This window comes from Leopardus geoffroyi, chromosome A2 (assembly GCF_018350155.1).
Source record: "Leopardus geoffroyi isolate Oge1 chromosome A2, O.geoffroyi_Oge1_pat1.0, whole genome shotgun sequence".
NCBI lineage: Eukaryota > Metazoa > Chordata > Mammalia > Carnivora > Felidae > Leopardus > Leopardus geoffroyi.
The window spans coordinates 9,300,095-9,323,106 of NC_059331.1; the positions used below are offsets into that span (position 1 = coordinate 9,300,095).

At 61.8% G+C, this 23,012-nt stretch overlaps 1 protein-coding gene and 1 long non-coding RNA gene across 11 annotated transcripts in view; one reads left to right on the top strand and one right to left on the bottom strand.

Moving 5' to 3' along the window:
* The window catches only part of NFIX (nuclear factor I X), a 99,717-nt gene that overhangs the window by 71,086 nt on the left and 5,619 nt on the right, over positions 1-23,012 (top strand). For 3 of the 10 annotated variants that reach the window (XM_045492147.1, XM_045492148.1, XM_045492146.1), the window contains exons 3-10: positions 4,225-4,287; positions 4,653-4,727; positions 5,087-5,207; positions 6,323-6,459; positions 9,296-9,418; positions 11,666-11,841; positions 17,539-17,686; positions 19,817-19,908. In XM_045492147.1, the coding sequence (XP_045348103.1) occupies positions 4,225-4,287; positions 4,653-4,727; positions 5,087-5,207; positions 6,323-6,459; positions 9,296-9,418; positions 11,666-11,841; positions 17,539-17,686; positions 19,817-19,908 (935 nt within the window). The remainder of the gene's footprint in view (positions 1-4,224; positions 4,288-4,652; positions 4,728-5,086; positions 5,208-6,322; positions 6,460-9,295; positions 9,419-11,665; positions 11,842-17,538; positions 17,687-19,816; positions 19,909-23,012) is intronic. The other 7 variants (XM_045492150.1, XM_045492151.1, XM_045492149.1 and 4 more) reach the window with 3 other exon arrangements.
* Positions 5,860-9,296, bottom strand: LOC123605370. The gene is made up of 2 exons (XR_006715737.1): positions 9,035-9,296; positions 5,860-7,034 (listed from the first exon to the last, which is right to left on the bottom strand). It is a non-coding gene; the product is annotated as an uncharacterized LOC123605370 (long non-coding RNA).

A 23,012-nucleotide genomic window follows, 5' to 3' on the forward strand; every position in this document is an offset into this window, starting at 1 on the left:
CAGCGGCCAGAGCCCTAAGGCACTACTGGCAGGTGGCCTCTCCCTCAAAGGTGTGGATCCCATGAGAAGCCCAGGTCCCAAGCAGAGGGCAGTCAGCAGAGCATGCTCCTGTGGGTGACATGAGCTGGCGTGACCCTCGGCAGCACGAAGAATAAGCTGTGGGCTCTGAGATTCTCTCCGTCCCCAAACCTGGCCCCGGGCTCAGGGACCCTGAGGCCTGCCTGCCCAGGGCGTGCATCCCAGGGCATCAGACACAGTGGCTGGACTGTTCCTAGGAGGCTATATTTGATAGGCCTCATGTGAGAAAGCTTCAAACCAGGGAAGGTGCTCTTTGGTCCTCAGCGCCAGGAAAGAGGGAAAGGTTGAGCTGTGTCAAGGCCAAGAGCGGGTAGTGGTGCCCCCCCCCCCCCCCGGCCGCTGCATCCCCTCACCGGTCTCTAGGATGTGAAGGCAGCAGTTGTCTCTGAAGAGAGGGGTAGGCGGCGGGGTTAGGGTTGCTTTGCTGACCTTGGTCAGGGTGGCCCTGAACTGGGGGTGTGTACTTAGGGTCCCCACTGCTCTGGCAGCCAGGCTGGGGAGAGCCGAGGCCACAGAGGCTTCCAGGGGATGTGGCCCGGGAAGCCCGGGGAACCAGAGTAACAGCCTCTGGGGGCGGGGGGGGGGGTGCGGGGAGCCGTGGGCCGGGTGGTTGGGGGAGGGAGGATAAAAGATGGAGTTGGGCACCTGTCTGCCTTGTGCCAGCCAACACTGTCCCTGCCCCTCCACTGGCCCACAGGCCACCAGCTGGCCCATTATCCCTGGCGAGAAAGCAGACACTGGAGGGGGGCTCCCATGCAAACCCGCCCGGCAGGGACTGCCAGGGGAGAGCCACCCTGTTCTGGGTCGGGGGCGAGGGGAGAAGGGGGGGGGGCAGCGGAGACAGGAGCCCCCGCCGCGCAGCAGTCAGGTCTCCTCCTGTGCTGTTGGCAGGGGGCAGTGCGTGGGGCCTGTGAACAGGAGATAAAGAGTTCAGGCAGAGGGTTTTTTCTCACTAACCGTGGATTTGTATGTTTGTTCAGCTGGTGGCTCTGATAAGCCCCATTCTGCCAGATAAAAGCTGAGCAGCCATGAGGCGGGGCGTGGGGAGGGGTGTCATAAAGGGACCTTCCTCCTGTCTGTCCTGAGGCCTGGGGTTATCCCCTCCCCCAGGGAGCCCAACAGGGAAGGGAGTCACGATGCTGGCTTGGCGTGCTCCCCGGTGGGCTAGGCTGATCCCAGAGGGCTTCTGATCCCAGAGGGTTGTCTAGAGCAAGCCCCGACCTCCAGGCGCGGCTCCCCAAAGAGCCCACAAAGGCCGGCCCAGCTGGCTCCCACTCCTGGGGCGGGGGGGGGGGGGGGGGGGGGAGTTCTCCTTACCCCCCCCCCCAGGAGCCTGTCCACCAGGGCCCGGTGGCCGGTTTGGGCCCCACGGCTGCTGTATGGGTTCCTGCCAGTCCCCTGCCCCCGTGCGTCCAAGGCGCACCCCTAAGCCCACTGGGCGGACGAGGGCCTGCCCCCCTCGTGTCCCTCACTGTCCTGCCAGGGCAGGGGTCCTAGTTGAGCCCCTGGGCCCGGGGGTGGCCCATGGGGGCTTCGGCTGCCTTTGAGTAGCACGTGGCGTGCCCAGGGCCCCTGCCTCAACCCTCCCTTCTGCTTCTGCTGGGTGCTGGCCCCGAGGGTGAAGGGGGTGCCGCTGGAGCAGGACGGTGGGGCCCTGGCTGAAGCTGCCCCTGCTGCGGGGCTGCCTCCCGCGCCTCCGAGCCTGGGTCCAGATCTCCCGTGTTTCTGCCTTTTGTCCTGGAGCCGAGCTGAGCATGCCGGGGGCCGGCGGGGGTGGCATTGTGGGGACGCTGGCTGGGCCGCCAGCCGTAAGATGGCTGCCAAGGGCTAAAATGGCTGCCAGCAGCGCCTGGAGGCGCGTGGCAGCGGGCCTCGCCCGCGCTGGATCCCCGCTCCCGCTTGCTCCTTTACATCCAGCTAATAGTAATAACAGCAATAACGTTTCGGGGCAGTGTCCTGGTTTAGAAGGATTTCCTGCCTATCGCGCTCTCCTGGAGCCCCATTTGTCTCTGCCTTAGTCGCTGGCCCATCTCCATCTCTTTGTCGGGTTCTCTCTAGCCTTTCTGTCCTTGGGCTGGGTGTGCGCATGCGCGCAGCTTTCTGCCTCCACGTGGCCATTTTCAGGGGGCCCGGGACCGCACCCGTGGGGGGACTCCTCTGTCTCCCCCAGCTCCACCGACCCGGCCCCGGAAGGCCGGTGGGGAGCGAGTTGGTCCCAGGATGGGTGGGGTGGGTAGCGGGCACCCCAGGGCAGCAGAGCCTGGATGGAGTATGTGCCCCTCAGTGGGCTCCACATGCTGGTCCCCTGGCTGTGCCCTTCCTGAGTTTTTGAATGGAGGACAGAGGAAGCAGGCTCAGGGTCCAGGGAGGGCCTAACGTGGGGTGTCCACGACTTTAGCCCCTCACCTGCTCCTTCCTGGACAAGCTGGGGGTGGAATCAGACCTAGATAGCCGGGAAGAGGCCAAGGTGAGAGAAGGAGGAAATTCATACCCACAAGGCACCGTGGCACAGAGAGGTTGCCCTCCTGGGAGCGTGGGGGAGGAGGTCCTGTGGATTCTCTCCAGAGCGGAGAGCACCACGGGCAAAGAGGCGGCCCGGGATAGGATTCGCCACCCCTCCGCACACCACAGGGGTGAGCACAAAGGGAACCGTGGAAGGCTGCACCCCAGACTGGGGGGCGGGGGGGGGGGGGTGGCGAAGGACCGCCATTAGCACTTCCCTTGTGAACCTCTCTGGGTGTTTGATTTGTGACAAGGTTTACTGTTCTTTTTTGGAATTAGAGGAAAAAAAAAAAATTGAACAGGTAAAGAATCGGGGGGAGTGGGGCCTCAACCTGTCCTGTAGGCAGCCTGTCCTTTCCCACTGGTCACCTTGAGGCAGGTGGCCGAGAACTTGGCCTGAGCCAAGGCTGGGCCTTCGCTCCCATAGGGATGCTGTTCTTACCAGCCCCTGTGGCCATCACTCTCCATCCCTCCCGAGTGACCGCAGGGCCCCCTGCCGCAATCTCTTGGGCCCACACCTTGCCCTTTGGGAACTTCCTTGCTGGTCACTCCCCAGTGTGAACAGCTTGGCTGTGAGGCCAGCGAGGGGTGGACTCTCCGGCCAGCAGGCTGACCTCGGGGCGGTGGATGAGACCCAGGAGGCAGGGCCAGAGTTGGGCAAAGCCCCGGCCAATACCAGGGCACGGTTTTCTGATGCCACCCCCCGACGTTGTCTTCCTGTGAGCAGCCCTTTCTTTACCAAATGCCTGCCTTCCTCCTGCCCCACAACCTGCCCTGGCCCCCCTCTGCCACCCTCTCGCCAGCTGTCGTGCCTGGGCAGGCATTCTGGAGGTCCCCATTGTGCCCCTGGCACACAAAGCTTTGAGGACCTGGGGGGGGGGGCGGGGGTGGGGGGGGGGCTTTCCCAAGCTCAGCAAAATATTCACACACACACTCCACCCTGCCCCAGCCCTCTGTGAGCTCCCACCGCACAATGGGCCCTTGTCTCGGGGCTCCCTCTGAGCAGCTGTGGCACCGGGGCATGAGACAGCCCAGACAGGCTGGCACAGAGCGGGCGACAGCGTTAGGGCAAGCCTCCCCCCTCTGTGTTGCCAGGCACCGCCTGTAAGCATAAAGGTGAGGTGGGGGTGGTTGAGGCTGACAGGAATGGCTGTAATTAATGAAGTGAGAGAAGGACGGGGCTGCTCCTCTGGGGGCTTGGGCTGAGCGGAGGATGGGGGACCCTGGGGTTCGTCCCAGCTGTGCGGAGAGGCGGTCGCTGGCTTCTTTCACGGGCACCCTCTTTGCCCTGGTTCTCAGCCACTGCTGCCCACTTGAGGGCGACTTCGCCCCCCGGGGCGCACGGGGAAGTGTGCATGGAGGCCGTTCTGGTTGGCACGTTGGGGTGCTCCTGGAATCTAGAATGTGGAGGCCAGGGCTCCTGCCAGACACACCCTGCGGTGCCCAGGATGCCCCGCCGCGGAGAATGGTCTGGCTCCACTGTCAGTAGCCCTTTCTTCCTCCTCTCTCCAGGTGCCCCCAGGCTGCTCCCCTCCGAGGAGAGGGTGCTGTGAAGGTGTTTGCAGGGCTGAAGGCGCAGCTCCTTGGCTGGCGTCGGTGGGGCGCTTCGATCCTGACCTCTTCTCCCCTTTGTGTCTCCCGCAGAATCCGGACAATCAGATAGTTCAAACCAGCAAGGAGATGCGGACATCAAACCACTGCCCAACGGTCAGTGCCCCTCCACAACTCCCGCTGGCCCACGCCTGGCCTCTTGGGCCTGCCCTGCCCCCCCTCGCCCTCCTCTGCCCTCCCACACCCTGGCCAACCTGGCCTCCTGTCTGCCCCCCATTTCTTCCCCTCGACTCAGCTGTTCCTCAGCTGAACTTCAGCTGATGGCCAAGGGGGTGGGGGCTCCCCTGAAGCTTGCTCGGTCCTCCGTGTAGACGTGAGGGCCCTGAGGGCCAGCCTGTGTCTGGAACACGAGGCTTGGGAGGAAGCGAGTCGAAGCAAGAGTGGGGAGAGCTTTGGGGAGACAGGCAGGTAGCCCCTCCGAGCCTTGCCTGACTCACTCACTTGTCCTTTCCACTCTTCAGGGCACTTAAGTTTCCAGGACTGTTTTGTGACTTCCGGGGTCTGGAATGTGACGGAGCTGGTGAGAGTATCACAGAGTAAGTGAGTTCTTTCTTCCGGCCGTGGCTGAGCTCAGCAGACCGGGGGTGTAAGGAGGGGGGATTCGGACCCCATGTGTCCCCCTCCAGCTGGTGGGGTCCTAGTAGGGGGCAGACAGGATTTCCTGGGACCCTCTGCCCATTGGTACTGGGCTAGGTGGAGCAGAGGTGCCCAGAGAGCCCTATCTCTAATCTCCACTGTTTTGGAGGAAAACAAAATCATAACCAAGGGCTCTTCCCCAAAGACCCCCCCCCCCCAGCCAGGAGGAGGCTTCTGGGGAGCCGCTCGTGACAACAAAAGAGGCCCCACTGAGCCTTCCACACCCTCCAAACCTCATCACCTTCTCGCCTTTTCCCAGCTCCTGTTGCCACAGCATCAGGGCCCAACTTCTCACTGGCGGACCTGGAGAGTCCCAGCTACTACAACATAAACCAGGTGACCCTGGGGCGGCGGTCCATCACCTCCCCTCCTTCCACCAGGTGAGCCCAGGACCCTGGCCCTCCCCTCCGATCCCCAGGCCGTCTCGGGGGCTGCAGGCAGCTATCACCCCTTGTTGAGGGTGCTGACTCCAGAGCAGCCCGGGCCCAGCGTGCCGCCAGCCCCCTGAGCTTCCTGCTTTGTGCTGTCGCTGGGCGTTTGGTGCTGGGGACATAAGCCCCAACGGGGCACAGCTCTGCCTACAAGGCACTCCCCGTGGGGATCTGAGAAGGCCTCTCTCTTGGGCGAGTGACATGAGCCCAGACGTAGGGGGGCTGGTACAGGCACTATCCCAGGCAAGGATGGACGTCCGGGTGGGACCCCCAAAGAGGGCTTTGGAGGCCAGCGGAAGGTGTTTAGACGTAAAACCCACTGAAGGGTTTTAGGTTTTAAGCAGGAGATGCTGGGGATTTGTGTTCTAGAAAGTACCCCTGGCTGCAGCACGTGTGGGCGGGGCTGACAGCCAGTTAGAGGCCCTCCCAGCAGGCTGGAGTAGGGGAGGGCCTCGGTTGGGCGGGGGAGTGGCATGAGAGGACCCGATGGAGCTGAGAGGTTTTGGGGAGGTGGGCACATTCGGCCCTTGTCAGGGCCAGTTGTTCGGGGGCAGGAAGGGACCCTGTGCTTTTTTAAAAAGCTTGAACGTTTGGTTCATCGTGAGGTTTTGGGAATTTATTTTTATTGGTTAAAGTACCGCACCATGATGTTATAATGTCCCCGTATTAGTGGTATTTTAACGTAAAAGAACACAGCATCCTGATGTCTGAATTCCGTAGCACCCCTTGGCATTTTTGTCCCTGGCGAGTGCCTCTCGACTTGCCCTGGCCCTGGGGGCTGATGGGAAATAGAAGGTGGGACCACAGAAGCAGTCGAGGGGGGGTTTTGCGGATGAAGGTATCACGGGCCGAGAAGGGGTTCGAGGAGGGGGAGCAGACCTGCGGGGTCCCGAGGGACTCTAGGGCCCGTCTGGTCTCAGGGGAAGGCACGTAGCGAGTGCTTGGAAATGCTGCTGTCATCAGGCGCCTGCTCCCCACCCGGCCGGGTCACCGGCGCGAACCGGGGAGCAGTTCGGGTGCCCGTACGTCAATCTTCCCTTGTCCCGCCTGATCCTCTTCCCCAGCACCACCAAGCGCCCCAAGTCCATCGATGACAGCGAGATGGAGAGCCCTGTCGATGATGTCTTCTATCCTGGCACAGGCCGCTCCCCAGCAGCGGGCAGCAGCCAGTCCAGTGGGTGGCCCAACGATGTGGATGCAGGTATGGGTGCCGCAGGGCCAACCCCGAGCGGGGCGGCCGGCGCCTCTTTTTCCCTCTCGGTTTACCTGGCGAGCCTCCCTCTGCTTCCCCTGCTGTGGGAGGCGCTACCTCCTGACCTTCCAGAGGAGGGCAGACCGGGCCAAAGGAGGGAGTGGAGGTGAGGAGCTGGGCTGCGGCTAACTCGGCCGCAGAGCCCACAGGTGTGGTGGAAGGAAGGCAGAGGCCCCAGGCTTCGAGCCTCCTTGGTCTCCGTCTCCTGCTGTTTCTCTGGAGGGGCTGCCCTAGCTCCTACGGTCCTCATGGTTTAAAGCAGTTTCTCAATCCGGGCACTGTTGACATTTGGGGCCATGTCATTCTCTGTGGTGGGGCCATCCTATGCACTGCAGGGCACTGAGCACAGCTCTGGCCTCCAGCCACCAGCCAGTAGCAACTCCCCCGTCCTCCCCAAAGTATAATGACCAGAAACGTCTGGACGTTGCTGAACATCCTCTGGCATAGGGGGAGAGGAGACCAGAATCATCCTGAGTTGAGAACCACTGGTCTGACGGGCCCAGCATCACAGAGAGGAGCAGAGCCTAGGAAAGAATGACCAGAATCATTTTCCAATCAAGCAGGAAAGGTAGGGAAGAGCAGAGGTCTAAAGGAAGCTAGCTCAGTCCTCCCAATAGCCTCCAACCACCCCTTTCTTGGTGAACCCACCCACCTTCACCTCCAGTCTTGACGGGAGGCCTAAGCAGACCCAGAGAGCCCAGATGGAAAGGAGGGAGAGTGTGTGCATGTGTATTCCCGCGCGTGTGTGTGTGTGTGTGTGTGTGTGTGTGTGTGCATGCACATATAAATGTTTGAGGAGACTGGCTGCAGGCTATTTCTGCCTGACGCACGGGTGGTACAACCTGTGTGTGTCCTCGAGGTGTGGGTTTCTCGGGGCCAGAGAGTGCCACCCATGTGTGGGCGTTGTACGTGGGGCACGTCTGCTGTGGTCAGGCCTGGGGCTTTGCTCTCGAAGCCGGAAGAGAAGGGTCTGACCCGATGTCCCTTTGCCTGGCGTTTTCCAGAAGTGCGTCTACAGAGATGGGCCACGTGGATGGGCAGGGGTAGGAACTGGGGGAAAGCGAGGCAGAAGGGCGGGGAGGCGCTCCTGCTTTCCCGCGGCCCAGACACAGGCTCCCGCTCTCAGCTCCCTGGGAGGAGGGGAGGAGGGTCTGAGGGTACGGGCTGTAACCACTGTGAAGCTCATCCCTGTGGGACAGCTCCCTGGCAGGCCTTTGGGTGCCTCCCCCAGGGTTCCCTCGTGGCAAGCAGGTGCCTGGGCCAACACAGCCCAGATACTTCCCCGGGGGAGAGAGAAGGGGTTGAAAAGGCCCTGAAGACTCCCCAGCCAGGGCCTCGGTTAAGGGACTGCCCCCTCAAGGACTCAAGCGCCTCGAGAGCCACATCCACAGCTGTTTCCTGGGGTTCAGCCTCCAAGTCCCTCTGCCCAGACCTGGTTCCCGAGGAGATGTCCCCTCCCTGGCTCCCGCTCTCTTTTCTCAGCTGTCTGCTCTGGTGCCTGCCGTTTCTGCTCCTTCTAGCTGTCCTGCCGCGCACGGCCCCCAACATCCTCCTGCAGCACCCCTGGCTCCTCGCTTTCCCCTCTTTTCCTCCATGCCCGCCCCCCCCCCCCCCCCGCTGTGTTGTTTCCCCGTGCTGCGACAAATCGCCAATTAAGCAGCCCAGCTGCAGGACAGGGAACAGCTGGGGAGGCTCTGTGCGGCCACGGGGACAGCTGTGCACAGCTGGTGGGGGTGCTCCCCACCCCCTCACTGTGCCAGCTATCAGGTGGCACACAGCTGCTGCCAGATAACGCCTCTGCTGGCGGCTGGGAGTTCTCCCTTCCCCCCACCCTTCCTGCAGTGAAGACTGCAGCCCCCTCACCCCCCATTCAAACCGATTCTCTGCCTCAAAGGTGGCAGCTCTGGAGGTCTCCACACCATCTTACCCACCCCCACCCCCTCCCCAGCCCTGGGCACGGCCTCAAGGCTCAGCCCAGGACCGGAGACGGACGCCCCTGGAGGACCTGGCCCAGGGGCCCTGCTGTGTCATAGCACCATTTGGACATCGTGCCCCCTGGGCTCAGAGATGAACTTGGTTGGCATCATCAGGATCCTACAGGCGGGGAGCTCTCTCTGATGGGGTGTGCTCTGTGCCCCGGTTCCCACTGAATGCCATCCCATCTCTGGCAGCAGGGGCAGAGCAAAGCCTTGGAATGTTCCTCCCTGGGGCTGCCCGGCCTCTGGATCCCCTGGCAGGGGGTCCTTTCCTGTCCAGCTCTGTCCCCAGGGCCCACCCAGGCCCTCCAGCCCCTTCCCCACTCTCTTGTCGGGTGTGGTATCACCCCCTCGGTCCCTCCTGAGGACTGGTGGCTTCTTCCTACCAGAGCCTCCCTCCTTGCAGGGCGCCACAGAGCAGACCCTGGCAGGTGCTTCCTTGAGGTCTCCTTCACCCTGAACCTAGCTCTCTAGGGCTCCTCCTGCACACCTTTCCCCCCCCCCCACCCCCCGCATCCCACCCTTCATTCTGTGCCCTCTGAACTCACCCGCTCGGCAGAGAGCGAGATGGGCCCTCGGGTTTGTCCCCTCCCCAGCACACCCAAGGGCTCTCCTTTTCCTCTCCCTTCAGAAGTCGCTGGCCAGTCGGAGCTGGAAGTGGGCAAAGGAGGCAGGAAGGGGTGTGGTGGGGCAGGGGCAGCCGGGAGGGGGCCTGAGAAGACAAGGAGCTAGCTGCTGGCTTCCCGCCCTCCCTTGCTCTCACCCCAGCCCAGCTAAACCTGCCCTGTGTTGCCGATTCCTCCCCCCAGGCCCGGCTTCTCTAAAGAAGTCAGGAAAGCTGGACTTCTGCAGTGCCCTCTCCTCTCAGGGCAGCTCCCCGCGCATGGCTTTCACTCACCACCCGCTGCCTGTGCTTGCTGGAGTCAGACCAGGTGAGAACTGCGGGCCCCGAGGGGGGGGCAGCGGGGGAGGCGGTGGGCCAGCTGGCCAGGTGAGGGAGCTAGGGCCCCCCCCCCCCGAGTGACAGCCCCAGGCCCTCTGAGTAGGCAGAGGGCACGGGAACGGGCCCTGCGTCCCAGGCGGCACCTCCTCACCTTGTTCCCGAGCTTCTCACACGCGTGTGTGCTTGCGTGTGTGCCTGGGTGTGTGCGCACGTGTGTGCTGTGCCGCACGGGCCCGTCCTGAGGCCCTCTGCGGCTTGCCGTGTGACTCGCGAGGCCTCGGGCCTGCGCCTGCCCAGTTCTTTCCTCCTGCCAGCGGCGGGTGGGGAAGCACAGACTCCTCCCTCGGTCCCCCTTTTGCCTCTTCTCTCCCGGCCCGCTGGCTGAGCCCGGGGTCGGGGTCCGGGGTCCCCGGCACCAGCCCAGGGCAGTGTGGGGGCACAGATTGACAGGAGCACTCGCGGGAAGCCAGGCTCCCTTCTGAGGCCCTCCCTGCCCTTTTCCGAAAGCGAAGGGCTGGGCCACAGGGGATGAATGCTGGCTCCTGGGTTGTCTTCCGGGGAGAGGAACAGGCCCGCTGCTGTGGGGGGGCTGTCTCGCTTCAGTCTTGGGAGAGGGGGCTCGGTGGGGGCGGGGGGAACACCTCAGCGTTCCCGAGGGGATGGAATCAGGCAGGGAGTTGTGGGAGCTGAGTCCTCATCCTAGCCACTCCCTCATTTGCCCCCCACCCCCTTGGTAACCCTTCTGGCAGAAAGAGGACCCTGCCCCGTGTCCGTCCGCCCACCCGCCCGCCCGTCTTGTGGGCCCTTCTGTAGGATGCAGAGAAGAGCGAGGTTTACCCTCCCGGCTTCCTCCTCAGGGCCTCCTGGCTGAGAGCCCAGAGGCAGCCTGCACTGGGGCAGGGTGTGGTGGCCGCAAGGTGGGGGCGGGGACCCCAGGCCCTCTGTACAGGCAGCGGGAGGGCGGCAGGCCCAGCTCGGCTCCGCTTTTATGAACTCCAGAGAGAAGCCAAGTTTCCTCAGCCCCCTAATGAAACCGAGAGCAAAAGCGAGCTGATTGGAAACAGACTGGAGGGGGAGGACTCGGCTCAGGGAAGAGCCGGGGCCTGCGCTGGGGTGGGAGTCGTATGTCGGGAGGACGCGTGTGCGAGGACGGTGGGGCTGAGCGCTCCAGAACGTGGCCTGGGCGCCTCGGCCAGATGCACGGTCATTTGTATGCAGGAGCGGGGGGGGGTGGGGGGGTGGGGGGGGTGTTATGCGTGTCCAGGGCTCATCCTACACAGGCAAGGGGCCCTGTCTCTACCCAGAGACCAGGAGCTGTTGGCCTCCTCTGTCCCTCATCCAGGCTCCCACCTGGGCCCTGGGCCGGGGTGAAGCCAGTGAGGCATTCACCAGGATGCAGCACGTCACGAGGAGCCGAAACCCTAGCCGTCGAGACACATGATAACGTAGTGTCGTATTTTTAAAAATTAGAACCAGTGAGAAAATCACGCGACGAACAGATATCAACGTTTTCAACAAAAGACGGGGCTGGCCTCGTACTTGCACGGCCCTGCTTTGTTCGTGTCGCTCTAACTCCAGCCCTGGTTCTAATCAATATTTACGAAGACAGGCAGCTGGCTGGCTAGCCCTAGTTTGCCAATTCGACTTTTTAAAAATATTGCATTGAAATGTTAGTTACCTCACGGGCGCCTGGGTGGCCCGGTCGGTTGAGCCTTCCGACTCGTGATTCCCGCTCAGGTCGTGATCCCAGGGTCGTGGGATCGAGCCCCGCGTCGGGCTCGGCGCTGAGCCTGGGGCCTGCTTAGGATCGTCTCTCTCCCTCTGCACCCCCCTCAGTCGCACTTGCAAAAGCAGGCACGCTCTCTCTCCAGTTAAAAAGGAAACGTTACTTACCTCGGGGCACCTGGCTGGCTCAGTCAGTAGAGCTGCGACTCTCGATCCTGGGGTCATGGGTTCAAGCCCCACGTTGGGTGCAGAGATCGCGTAAATAAAGAAGACGGAGAACGTTGAAAAAACGCTCCTCACCCCGGTTGCTGAGTTAGTAGGCGCTGCCTTAAGTCTCTCACTCTCCTCGCCCTGGTCCTGGCCCTGCTCCTACCCCATTCTCCCCTTTCCTCTGGCTCCTCGGTGCTCTCTGTCTGACCAGCGGCCCCCGCCCCCCACTGTCGCCCATCGTGGCCCCCCACCCGCCTCCTAGGCCCTGATGCCCTTTTCTTCCCCGCTCATGTACACGCAGGGAGCCCTCGGGCCACGGCATCAGCGCTGCATTTCCCCTCCACGTCCATCATCCAGCAGTCGAGCCCGTATTTCACGCACCCGACCATCCGCTACCACCACCACCACGGGCAGGACTCGCTGAAGGAGTTTGTGCAGTTTGTGTGCTCGGACGGCTCGGGCCAGGCTACCGGACAGGTGAGTCCCGAGGGCCCCAGGAGCCCCGCCACAGCTCATCTCTGCATCTGTCCGTCTGTCTCGGGGCTCACAGGGAGCGGGTCCAGAAGCCAGGAGCCCTCCTGGGGCTGGAGCAGCAGACAGCCAGTAACGCCAGACGCCTCGATCTCCTGGGTCTGGGGGTAGGGGTCTGCGTATGATGCCGGGGTCTGTCTGTCACGGTCTGGAGAAGGGCGGGGCAGTGGCTGGGCCCACCTTGCTCGGGCCCCTTGCCCTGCCCTTGGCCTCTGTTCCCCCAGTAGGAGTGTATCTGTGATCTATCCGACCCCACCTGGGCTCCTTGCCTCCTAACACCCCTCTCAAAACCTCAGGGCTCCAGGGATTTGGTAGGTTCTAGACCAGCGTTTCCCAGCCTTGGCACTGTTAGCATTTGGGGCTGTTCATTCTCTGTTCCGTGGAGCTGTGTCCTCTGTGGCCCCTACCCACTCAATGCCAGCAGCATCACCCCCTCCCAGCCCCGATGACCAGGATGTCTCCAGACTTCAGTGGGCCCCAGGGGCATCATTGTTTCCTGGTGAGGAGGCCTGAGTAGAGGAAAGGCCCCCTGCCACGGGAGCTGTTCGGAGTCTCCTGTTGGCAGAACTCTTAACAAGAGTTTCCCAGGCCAGTCGCTGTTCTGGAGCCAAGCCCTTGCGCTCCTCAGCCTAGAAGAGACACTGGTTCCCCCATGGAGCTCTGCCGCCCCACTGCCCTTGTCCGTCGGCAAGCCCCAGGGCCCAGTCACTGACCAGCAGAAACAAAGGCCACTCAGCAAAGGGCTTATTCCAGACAGTGCTGGGCCACAGGTGACCCTCCAGTGGGACAGTGGTTCTGCCTTAGTCCCTGGGAGACCACTCTGGGTTGGGACGTGGGTGGTCTCTAGACCTCTGGGAAGGTTCTAGAGCCCCAGCAGCACACTGCGCTGTGAGAAGGCCCAGTTCCTCTCCCTGCCACTGGTCCAGGCTGGAAACCTGCTGTGAGAGGTCAGGTGGGGTGGGGTGGGGGGGGGGGGGAATGCTCAAAGGGCCGTGGTTGGGGAAAGGCGTTCGGAAGCCCGTGCCAGAGGCAGCCCGGGGAGAGCCGTGGGCGGCTCTTGGCGACTCAGCCCAGTACTGCCTCGGGGCGCCCTGTGCAGAGTGGGCATTTTCTAAGTGCTGGTGTGTTGATTTGGGGCAGGGCTACAGCTCGGCCTCCTCGCTCTCGCTGTCCAGAACGGAAGCCAGTCCTCTTCCGTCTCCTGTTCTCCCTCCTTCTGCTTTCCTTGTTCCCTTTCCCCCTTTTCCCTGTGAGGTCTTCTCTTGCTGGCTCTGTAGCTCCTTAGCACATTCGGAGCCTTACCCACGTCTCTGGACAAGCTCTGTCCACTTTCAGGGGCATGGAGGGAGAAGTGGCCATGACCCCCGACAGCTACAACACCTCCTTCAGAGATGCCAGCCGAGTCTGCGGGAGCCGCCAGCCTATGTCCCAGTGTCCAAGAGGCCTGGGGTCTGGATTAAGGATCAGAGAGGCCAGAAGCTCCACCTTGCCTGCCTTCTCGCCCACAGAGGCAGCTGGGATTTGGAATCAAAATGAGACTGACCTGAAGGACCATTTTAGCCCAGAGAGCCAAACCTAAACCCACAGGACCTTCAAGAACATGGGTCAGTCCATCTTTAAGCATCCTGATGCTGGCTGGGTCCTGAGCCTCTCCCTTGACTTGACCATTCAAGATTAAGGGCTCACTGGGTCCAGAAGTTTTCCTCTCAAGGCAGATGCTTGCTCCGTGGATAAAACACTGCAGACAGGAGGGCCAACAGTCACCCTGGTTAAACAGAGAGGCTAGCCCGGCTGGGGAGTCTCTCTGGGTTTCCTCCTGTGGCCCGTTGTGCCAAGAGCCGGGGTTGGGGGGGGTGGGGCGGTAGGGAGGAGGGTTGTCGTCAGTGAGCCTGCTTCCTGGGGCTCAGCTTCTGAGAGGAGGCTAGAGACGTCACCAGGCTATGGAGGAGGCCAGAGCCAGAGGCCCCATGCGAGAGAGTCACCTCTAGGGCCCACTAACACACAGCTGCCCGGGCCTCGCCTGATCCTGATTCAGCAGGTCCAGGGTGGGGCCGAGAATCCGCACTTCTCCCCAAGTTCCCCAGGGATGCTGCTTCTGGTCGGGTGACCTCTTTGAGAATCTGGAGTTACAGACCATCTTTGCAGAAAAATACACGCGCCCAGAAATGTTAACCGTTTGCAGAAGGGTCCCAGGCACCCCTGTGTTCATCCTCGGACCACAGCGCGAGCCCCTAATTGGGAAGCGCCAAATCACTGACGGCCAAGGCCAAGTGGCGACACCGCTCGGAGGAGACGCAAAGGGCAGAAGGAGGATGCCTGGTTCACTGTATTTTCTGGCAGAGAAGAGACGACGAAGCGAACGCGATGGAGAGGTCACAGGGCCTGACGGGATGGCGTGAGTCTGGGAGGCGGGAAGACTGGTCGTAGCTCGGCCTCATCCAGCAGCGCCCGAGCAGCCAGGCCTGTGTCTTCACCTGTCAGAGGAGAATGAAGAGCTATCCCAGCCTCCAGGTTCCTTCTAGCTTTGAACTCCTGAGGTTTTCAGGCACCACAACATCACAAGACCTTGAGATTTTAAAACCTCAACTTGTACCCCAATCAGAGCTGAGACATCCTAGCCTGCTTGGAAGTAGCTTCCAGAAACTAAATGTCGTCCATCAGCGGTTTTCAACGTCCGGCCGTATGGGGCTGGGATTGGCTTTATCAAGTGCGATTAACGATTTAGATCCTCCTGCGGGGAGACAGGGTCTGAGGACTAGGGCCACCCTATGGGAGCAAGGGCTGCCTGGAAGCCCACGTGTCCCAGCTCCTTGGGGGCCCAAGCTCAGGATGGCCTGGCCTGAAGGAGTGAGGCTGTGATCTGTTGGGATTGTCTGTTTCCTGCCCTGATGGAGGATAGGCACAAGATAGGCTCTAGAAATGGGGAGAGGCAGATGCCGTGTGCATTTCAGCCTCACCCCTGTAGGGCTGGAGACCCCTGCCCTCTGGCCTGTGCTTTTGCCTGTTTCTGAAATGACACCTGGCACAAAGGGTCTCCAGCCCAGGACACAAACAGGGACCGGCAGCCCCGGCTTGCTTTGGTCAGGGGCCTCTGAGCGCGCAGGAAAGACGAAGTCAAGGGAACCGTATGGAGGGATGGTGGTGTTAGACCTTGGTGTCGGTCATCAGAGGTGAAGGGTAGTGGGTAGAACAGCCAGAGTTCAGAAGGGTATGGCCTGCACGAGTCAGCCATGGGGCTCGATGGTTTAAAGTGCGGCCGGATGGACGAGTGGCTTCAACTCAGTCAGTGGGACTTGACAGGTGCCGCATGGGCCACGCAGAGGTGGTAGTCCGCAGGCTTGTTGGGGAGCCTGGGAGGCAGCCTACTTCAAAGGCTCCGGTGGAGGTCAAGAGCATCTTAGAAAACAGGGGCAGGGGCGCCTGGGTGGCTCAGTCGGTTAAGCGTCCGACTTCAGCTCAGGTCACGATCTCGCGGTCCGTGAGTTCGAGCCCCGCGTCGGGCTCTGGGCTGATGGCTCAGAGCCTGGAGCCTGCTTCCGATTCTGTGTCTCCCTCTCCCTCTCTGTCCCTCCCCCGTCCATGCTCTGTCTCTCTCTGTCTCAAAAATAAATAAACATTAAAAAAAATTAAAAAAAAAAAAAAAAGAAAAAGGAAACGGGCAGAGAGAGATGGATGGTGGCTTAGGGTATCTGGCTGGCCCCACGTCGGGGACGGTGTTTTGTGGGCAGGCCTTGAAGGGCGTGGGAAGGGGTGTTGTAGACAGGACGTTCTGCAGGGAGCGCGTGTGCAACTCCTGCTCAGGCTGTGTTCCGGAAACCCCAGGTGGTCGGCAGTGGACGTACTTGGCGGGAAGGGAGTGTAGGGGCACGAATGGTGGAGACCCCCCATTTGGGCTCCACCACATGGGCCTTGAATGCCCAACGGGGGAGCTTGTATTTTGTGTTACACGCGGTCAGAGCTGTGGAAAGCAAGGGGAGAAGCCCAAGAATCTTTGGGTTTGGAGAAGAGGGTTGGGATGAGCCTGCTGGAAAGAATCTATAGGATCCCTAGAATCAGACAGACACGGTCGTGAGTTTCAGGCTTCACCAGTTACAGCTGGGTGACTTTGGAGAAACCGCTTAGCTGCACAGAGCCTCAGTTTCCCCAGTTGTGAAAGGGGGGAGAATGGAGCTCCCCTTGCATCAGGGATTCCCAACCGCGACACTATTAACGATTGGATTGTTGCGCCTTTATCCTGGGGGCCATCTCGTGGGCTGCAGGGTGTGTAGGAGCAGCCCCGGCCCCCAGATGCCAGCAGCACCCCCCTCCCCAAGTTTTGCCACCCAGAATGTCTCCAGACATTGCCAGGGTCCCCTGCCGGGGCAGAATCCACCGCACCGTCCCTGCCCCAAGCAAAAAGTGCTGCCTTACTGGGTCTGAGGATTGGACGGAACGTGAGTCAAGTGCCTCGTACAGAGCTAGGCCGAGACCCTGGGCTAACGAGTACACCGTTGGCATAGGGGAGACCCCTTGGGAGTCTCATTGTCCTAGTCCGGGTGAAACCAGGGAGGATAGAAGTCGGGCTGGCTGGAGACATCAAGGGAGTGGACTCCACAGGGTCCGCCCACCAGCAGAAGAAGGAGCGCAGGAAGCTCCCAAGGTCTCACACCTGGGTGTCTGGGTGGCAGCACATCGCCCCTCGGGAGAGGGGCCCGTTCAGGACCCAGAGGTCTGGCCCAGCGCAGGCAGGCAGTGGGTGGTGGTTGAGAGCGCCGCCCGGAGCGGTGGGAGATGCGTGTCCGGAGCTCCAGGGAGGCCTCTCCAGGGAAGCTGTGCTCCGCCCCTCCCTGTGGTGCCTTCGCCCCCTGAATCCCAGAGGCTGACGCACCCAAGGCCACGTCCGGGTCTGGGGAGGAAACTTGAATCTGAGGCGCCAGAGAGGGAAGAAAGACAAGGAGTGGACCTGGTGAGCGGGCAGCCCAGGCTTCCGAGGGCACTGGACACGGAAGTCCTCTCAAAGAGCCTCGTGGCAACCGGAGCAGCGATGGATTTTCCCCTCGGGCCGTTCTGTAGAGAAGAGGCCGGCACCCCGGGATCCTCAGGCTGCCGGAGCCAAGGGCGAGCCCCCCAGCGCCCAGCATCTCCCCAGGCCGCGATGTGGGATGGACGCTGGAGGGCCTGTAGTTCTTGGCTGGGTCAGCCGGCCCCACCCCGGGGGCCCACAGAGGGAGGCATGCGTGTGTTTTCCGGGGACAGTGTGTGTGGGGTGGGGGCGAGCTGGCGCATCTTACCTGCTGAGGGAGAAGGTCTTCAAGAGCGTGAGAGTTCTAGGCGCAGCTGCTCATATGGCTAGGTGACATGTTTTAGTACCTAAAACATGTTCCCTGAGAAATAACAGACCACTCGTCGGACGCCCCCTTTCGTCCCTCCCTCAACTTCAAAAGAGGACCACAAAAAAAAAAAAAAAAAAAAGAGAGAAACACCTGAGAGACCAAATAGAAGCCTCACACCCTCACCCACCCCGTGCCCCGGAGGAGAGGACCCCATCCTGCATCTTCTACCGGGAGCGCCCGCTCTCAGGAGCGAGCTGGCGTGGCCGCGCAGGGGAGCGTGTGTCTGTGTGTGATGTGCCTTCATGCGTCACTCTATTTATGTTGTTCGCAGCCCAACGGTAGCGGCCAGGGCAAAGTCCCGGGGTCATTTTTGCTACCGCCGCCGCCTCCAGTGGCCAGACCTGTGCCCCTTCCTATGCCTGATTCCAAATCCACCAGCACTGCCCCAGACGGCGCCGCCTTGACTCCTCCATCACCTTGTAAGTGGACGATGAAACCGAAACCACAACGCCCAGCATCCCTGGCCCATCCAAACAGTCTCCACTGCAAAAAGAAAAGCCCCTGCCCCGCCCACCGCCAAAGCACCCCAACCCAGAGCGCCATGGAGCCTCCCACCCGGACAAGAGCGGAGCGGAGCCCCCCCAGTCATGGCCTCCTGGGCCTCAGTTGCACCAGCCAGCACCCCACGAGCCCCCCCCTGCCCACCACCCGCGGCTCCCAGCCGGGGCGCCCCCCACACCCCCCCCCCCGGCCCAGGCCCCTCCCGGGGGCGGGAGGGGGAGCACAATGGGGCGCGCAGGCCAGGGGTGCTGGCCAGGGTGGGAGGGGGGTGGGAGGCGCAGCCATGCCATCTTCATGCCTGATTGCCGTTGTTTTTTTCATTTTTCGTTTTTTCGTTTTTTGATTTTTGTTGTTTCGTTGTGCCCCGCTACACCAAAAAAAAAAAAAAAAAAAAAAAAAAATTAAATGTGACCACAAGGCGACGCCACCACCATCCCCTTTTGGCCTTGCTCCCTCACCTCCATTCGGGGCCCGTGGGCCAGCCCCTGACCTCCTCCCCTTCAGTCTCACATTGGGTTTCTCGTTGTTCCTCTTTTTTTTCCTCCCCCCCTTCCCATCCCCGTCCCTTCCCCAGGTTGAATGTTCCAAGGACAAGGGCGGGCTCTGGGCCTTGGCTTCCTTCATCTCTCTCTCTCTGTCTCTCTCTTTTAACCAATGACAAATTTTGTCAAAGGGAAAAGAAAATCTGAGCTGAGAGGCCCAAGGTAGACCCGACGCGTGAAGGACAGGAGAGGTGGAGGGTGGGCAGCGTGCCGTCTTCGGGCAGCGGGGTGGGCGGCACTTCGGGCGCCCTGGGGGCTGGCAGGACTTCCTGGTCAGCAGTGGGAGGGGCGGCCCATCTCACTTTTCTCCGTCTCGCGCTCTCTGTTGCCTTCCTTCTCATGGTTTGAGTTCTTTTCCCCTTTCCATCCTCTTCATGCCATGTTCCCATCTACATCCGCCATAAGACACGAAGTCATGGTCATGGTCATTGGAGGTGGGCAGGGTGGGGGGAGGAGGCGCCAGGCTGCAGGGTGGCGGGGGGGGGGGCACCCTGGACAGAATCTGGTGAGCACGCAGTCCCTGGAGTATGTCTGGTGGGGAGGGTGTGTGGGGGCGGGGGGGGGGGGGTGGAATCCCCGGCAGCCTGTGACACTCCTTGTCCCTTCTGGGGACATCTTTTCAACCGGGGGTGCAGGACCCATTCCCTCCCATGGGGCTCCAGCCAGAAAACCTGAGAAGAGCTCGGGGCCGTTTGGCTGCTCATTTGCCCCCTCAGGCTCCAGAACAACCACCCCTGGGCACCGAAGCCCGAGGGTTCTGCCAGGCCCTCCAGCGTCCTCCTCCTCTGGTGCCTTGGCCCACCTCAGGCCCTGGGAACCACAGGACCTGGCTCATCCATCAGAGGACGAGGGCGCCTGCTGGGCCTGAGCCTCGCCACCTTTGGGCCCGAGCTGGCAGCTGGCTCCTCTCTCTGACCCTGTCCCACCCCGCGCAGCCCTCTGTTGGGCCCCTTGAAATTCCCTGAGCCATCGGCCCCATCCTTGGGACTGCCCAGTGGGGTTGAGCGGTGCAGCACCCATCTAGCTGACCTGGTTGGAGAGGTGGCCTGGCTGAGCCGCCCTTCCCTGAGCAGGGTGGGGCCGGCCCGCCAGAGCTCCCACCCTCCCGCCCTCCCAGGCTCCCTCTTTCTGGACCCGGGAGGGTCAGTGGGAAAGCAAGGGTGCCTTGCCTCCGTGAAGGCTGTCCTCGGTCCTGCTCAGTGCCTGGCTAGGGAACAGAACAGGGTCTGTGGGACCTCGGCTGAAGCCTCCAGGGCCCCTCCCTCACCCTGGGCCAGGAAAGAGGACGCCTGGCTGAGGCGGGGTACTAGGGGTGGGGGACGGAGTGTGCTCCTGGTCAGTGAGAGGATGATGGGACCCCTCCGGCCTGTCCTTCCCACTGCCAGCCTAAGCCCTGGCAGCATGGTCTAATCCAGTCTCTCCCTCTCTCAGCAGCCCCGAAGGGCAGTGCCCAGGCAGGCCCCAAGGCCTCACGGGGTCTCTCCCTCTCTTCCCTGCTCCCCACAGCATTCGCAACGACAGGCGCCTCCTCTGCCAACCGGTTTGTCAGCATCGGACCCCGGGACGGCAACTTTCTGAACATCCCACAGCAGTCTCAGGTAGGAGGCCCCACCCACGCTGTGGATGTGGGCAAGGGGCGGCGGGGGGGGGGGGGGGCGCCGCACAGGCAGCGGCGGGGGCATCTGGGGAAGAGGCCGGTTCCTTGGGGCCAATCCGGGAGAAAGGGCCAGGGCAGGGCTGGAGGGCCCGGGCTTCTGCGCGCCCAGCTGAGCCTGCCTCCCCAGGCAGCCCCCAGGTCCTCTGGCTAATCAGCTAATTGGATAATTAGCTCTGACAGCCCCGGCCCTGGGGAAGGCGGCCAAAGACCTGAGGCTAGAGGCGCTCTGGGCCAGGCCTGGTGGGAGCCCGAGGCCCCGTCAGGAAGAGGACAGCGTCTGCCTGTTGCTCTCCTCCCGCTCCAGCTGGAAGCCCTGGCCCCCAGCCCTCCTTTCTTCCTTGGCTTTGGGTGGGCTGGGCGAGGGGTGGAGGAGGGACAGAGCCGTCCTGGTGGGCTGCGTGCCCGGAGACTCTGGCACCCAGGGTAGGGCAGGGCCTGTTGCCACCCTGGAGGCCCCTCCCTCAAGTCCCCGTGAATCCCGTTAGAGGGGAGGCTGGGCTGCCGGAGCCTCCAGTCCAGCTCCCCGTCTGTCCCCAGTCCTCACAAGGAAACCTCCAGCCCTCCTGCTGGAATCTCCTGGATCCGGCTTTGTACAGGCATCTGTGCACACACACGCATGTGGGCCCCCTCCTCCCTGTGCCTGTCCCCAAGAGGCTGGGAATAGCCCACGGAGCCCAGGGCCCCGGGGTGCAGGGAGGACCCACCTCAGGAGCCGGGCAGAGGCAGCTTTTACAGCGTGGGGCTTCTGGGGGGGGGGGGAAAGAACATGCAAATATCTTTCTCTCTTTCACGGTTTACAAAAACATCGCCCTGTGAGCCCAAGGCCTTGGAGGCTTTCTCAGCCCCAGGAAATCCACCTCAGCCCAGGGCCCCAGGGCCACCTCTTTTGGCTCCTGCTTCTTTACTGCTCTGAGGCCTGAGTCCAGAGAAAGTTGGTGGATGGAAGTTTTGTGTGTGTGGTTTGAGGTTTTGTTTTTTTTTTTTTTTTTTTTTTTTTCCCTTTTCCTTTCCCTCCCTCAAAAAAAAAAAAAAAAAAAAAAAAAGGCAAAAAACTTTGTCAAACTTCAAACTTCAGAGCTCCCTAGTGGCAAGGAGGGGAGGGGAGGGGAACTTCAACCCCCTCCAGCTTCCCACCCCCTTTCCCCAGAGTCACGTCTGACCCGTCTGGTTTCCAGGAGCAACCAGACATGATGTAACACCCAGATGAACTTGAACTTGGGGGTGTTGAGAAGAAAAACAATGGCTCCGAGCAGGGGCTGGAGCCAGCCCCCTCCGCTGCTCTGTGCCAGGGAGGCAGAGAGAGCCCTGCTGGCAGAGGGCGGGAGGGGGTGCCAGAGGAAGGGACAGCAGGCGGGCCTCCCCTCCTGGCTGTGGGCCGGCACCAGGCAGCAGGGCTGCGTCGCACTCTCGCCTGCCCTCCCTCCCTCCGCCCCAGCCGCCTATAGCTCTGGCTGTGTCACTTGCTCACTCTTGGGGACCACGGCCCCGGCCTCCCCCACTCACCCTGTTTCCGCCTCCGTGTGCTTTCCGTTCTTCACTTTCTCTGCGCACTTTGCTTAGACTTTGGGGCCAAGTCAGAGTTTGAGGCAAGTTTGGGAAACGGTCTTCCTCCCTCTCGTTTTGCAAGGGGCCTGGGCCCCGGGGCCCCCAGCAGGCAGGTGTGTCTGGGGGTGCCGGTGGGGGAGACTGGAGCCGGACAGGGCCCAGCCGCTGAGAGAGCCCTCGGGCCTGGGGGCAGGCAGGCGACTGCAGCGGGCGCAGGGGGTACGGTGGGGGGTGGTTTCCACAGTAACCGGTGACTTTAGCTGATCTCTGGAGCACCAGATGGAGAGAGAACAATAGAATGAGGGAAGAAAAGAGAATTTTAGCAATTTTGTCATTCCCTGGGCAGCGCTTTTTACTTAGTTTTAATCAATTTTGGACCTGGCTCAGGAAGCAGAGAGGGTGAGCAGAAAAAACCACTTTGTGCTTGGCAGCCGATGCCCCCCCGCCCTTTCCTGGGATCCGTGAGGAGGCACTCGGGAGCTTTCCTGGAAACACCTTTGTCCCTAACTCCAGGCCTTGAACTGGAGTCGTCTTCCTCTGAGGGAGGGGGGCTCCCCCCGTCCGAGCACTGGTGGTTGTCCCCCTGCTGTGCAGCTCAGGGGACCCCAAGGGGACCAGCCTGGGGTCTGGGCCTGGTCCGACAAAGACAGGGGCCAAGCAGGCCCTCCGTGTCCCGGTCGTCCCCCGCCCCCTCCGTCACAGGGAGGGTGAGGACCAGGCTTGCACAGCCGTGGCGTGAGGGTTCCAGTGTGGTCTCCCCTTGGGAAGGGGGCTCCAAAGAACACCGAGGCCTGAGACCGCAGTGACAGGCTCACTGTAGACAGCTCCCCTACCGACTCAGGCCCCGCCAACAGCTCAGGGGGTGCCTTGTGCCTGGGTTTCCCCCACGCATGGCCACGTGTCCCACGAGCCTCCCTTTCGCCTTCAGTCAGCGGATGGGGCTGGACTTCGGGCAGGTCCCCTGGGAGCCCCGCTGCAGGACGGCCGGTCTCCTCTGTGCATGCCGTCCAGCACATCGCAGGCAGTGAGCATCTCTGCCCGTCTGGTAAATGCCAGCAGCACCCCAGTCATTGGGGCACCCCCAGAGCCCCATGTTTCCCAATGCCTTCCATCTGCACCATCCACCCGGGCAGCCACTGGCCACGTGTGGCTGTTGAAGTTTAAATGAAAGAACTAACTAGAGAAAACTTTTAGTCCCTCAGCCACACTAGCCCCATTTCAGTTGCTTAGAAGCCACCGCGTGGCTACCGGCTCCCAGATCGGATAGAGCAAACAGGGAATGTTTCCGTCATCACAGAAGGTTCTCGGTGATCTTCCAGGCCCCTTCTAACACTAAAACTCCATGTGTTTATCTCACAGTAGATGACAACCTGCGGTCCCCAACCAGAGCCGGCGGGGCAGGCCCGGCCTGCAGGCATGATCTGTGTGTCTGAAACAAGTGTTGTTAAACATTGACAACTTTCACATGAAAATCCGTCTGGCCTTTTGGCTTCTTTTGAA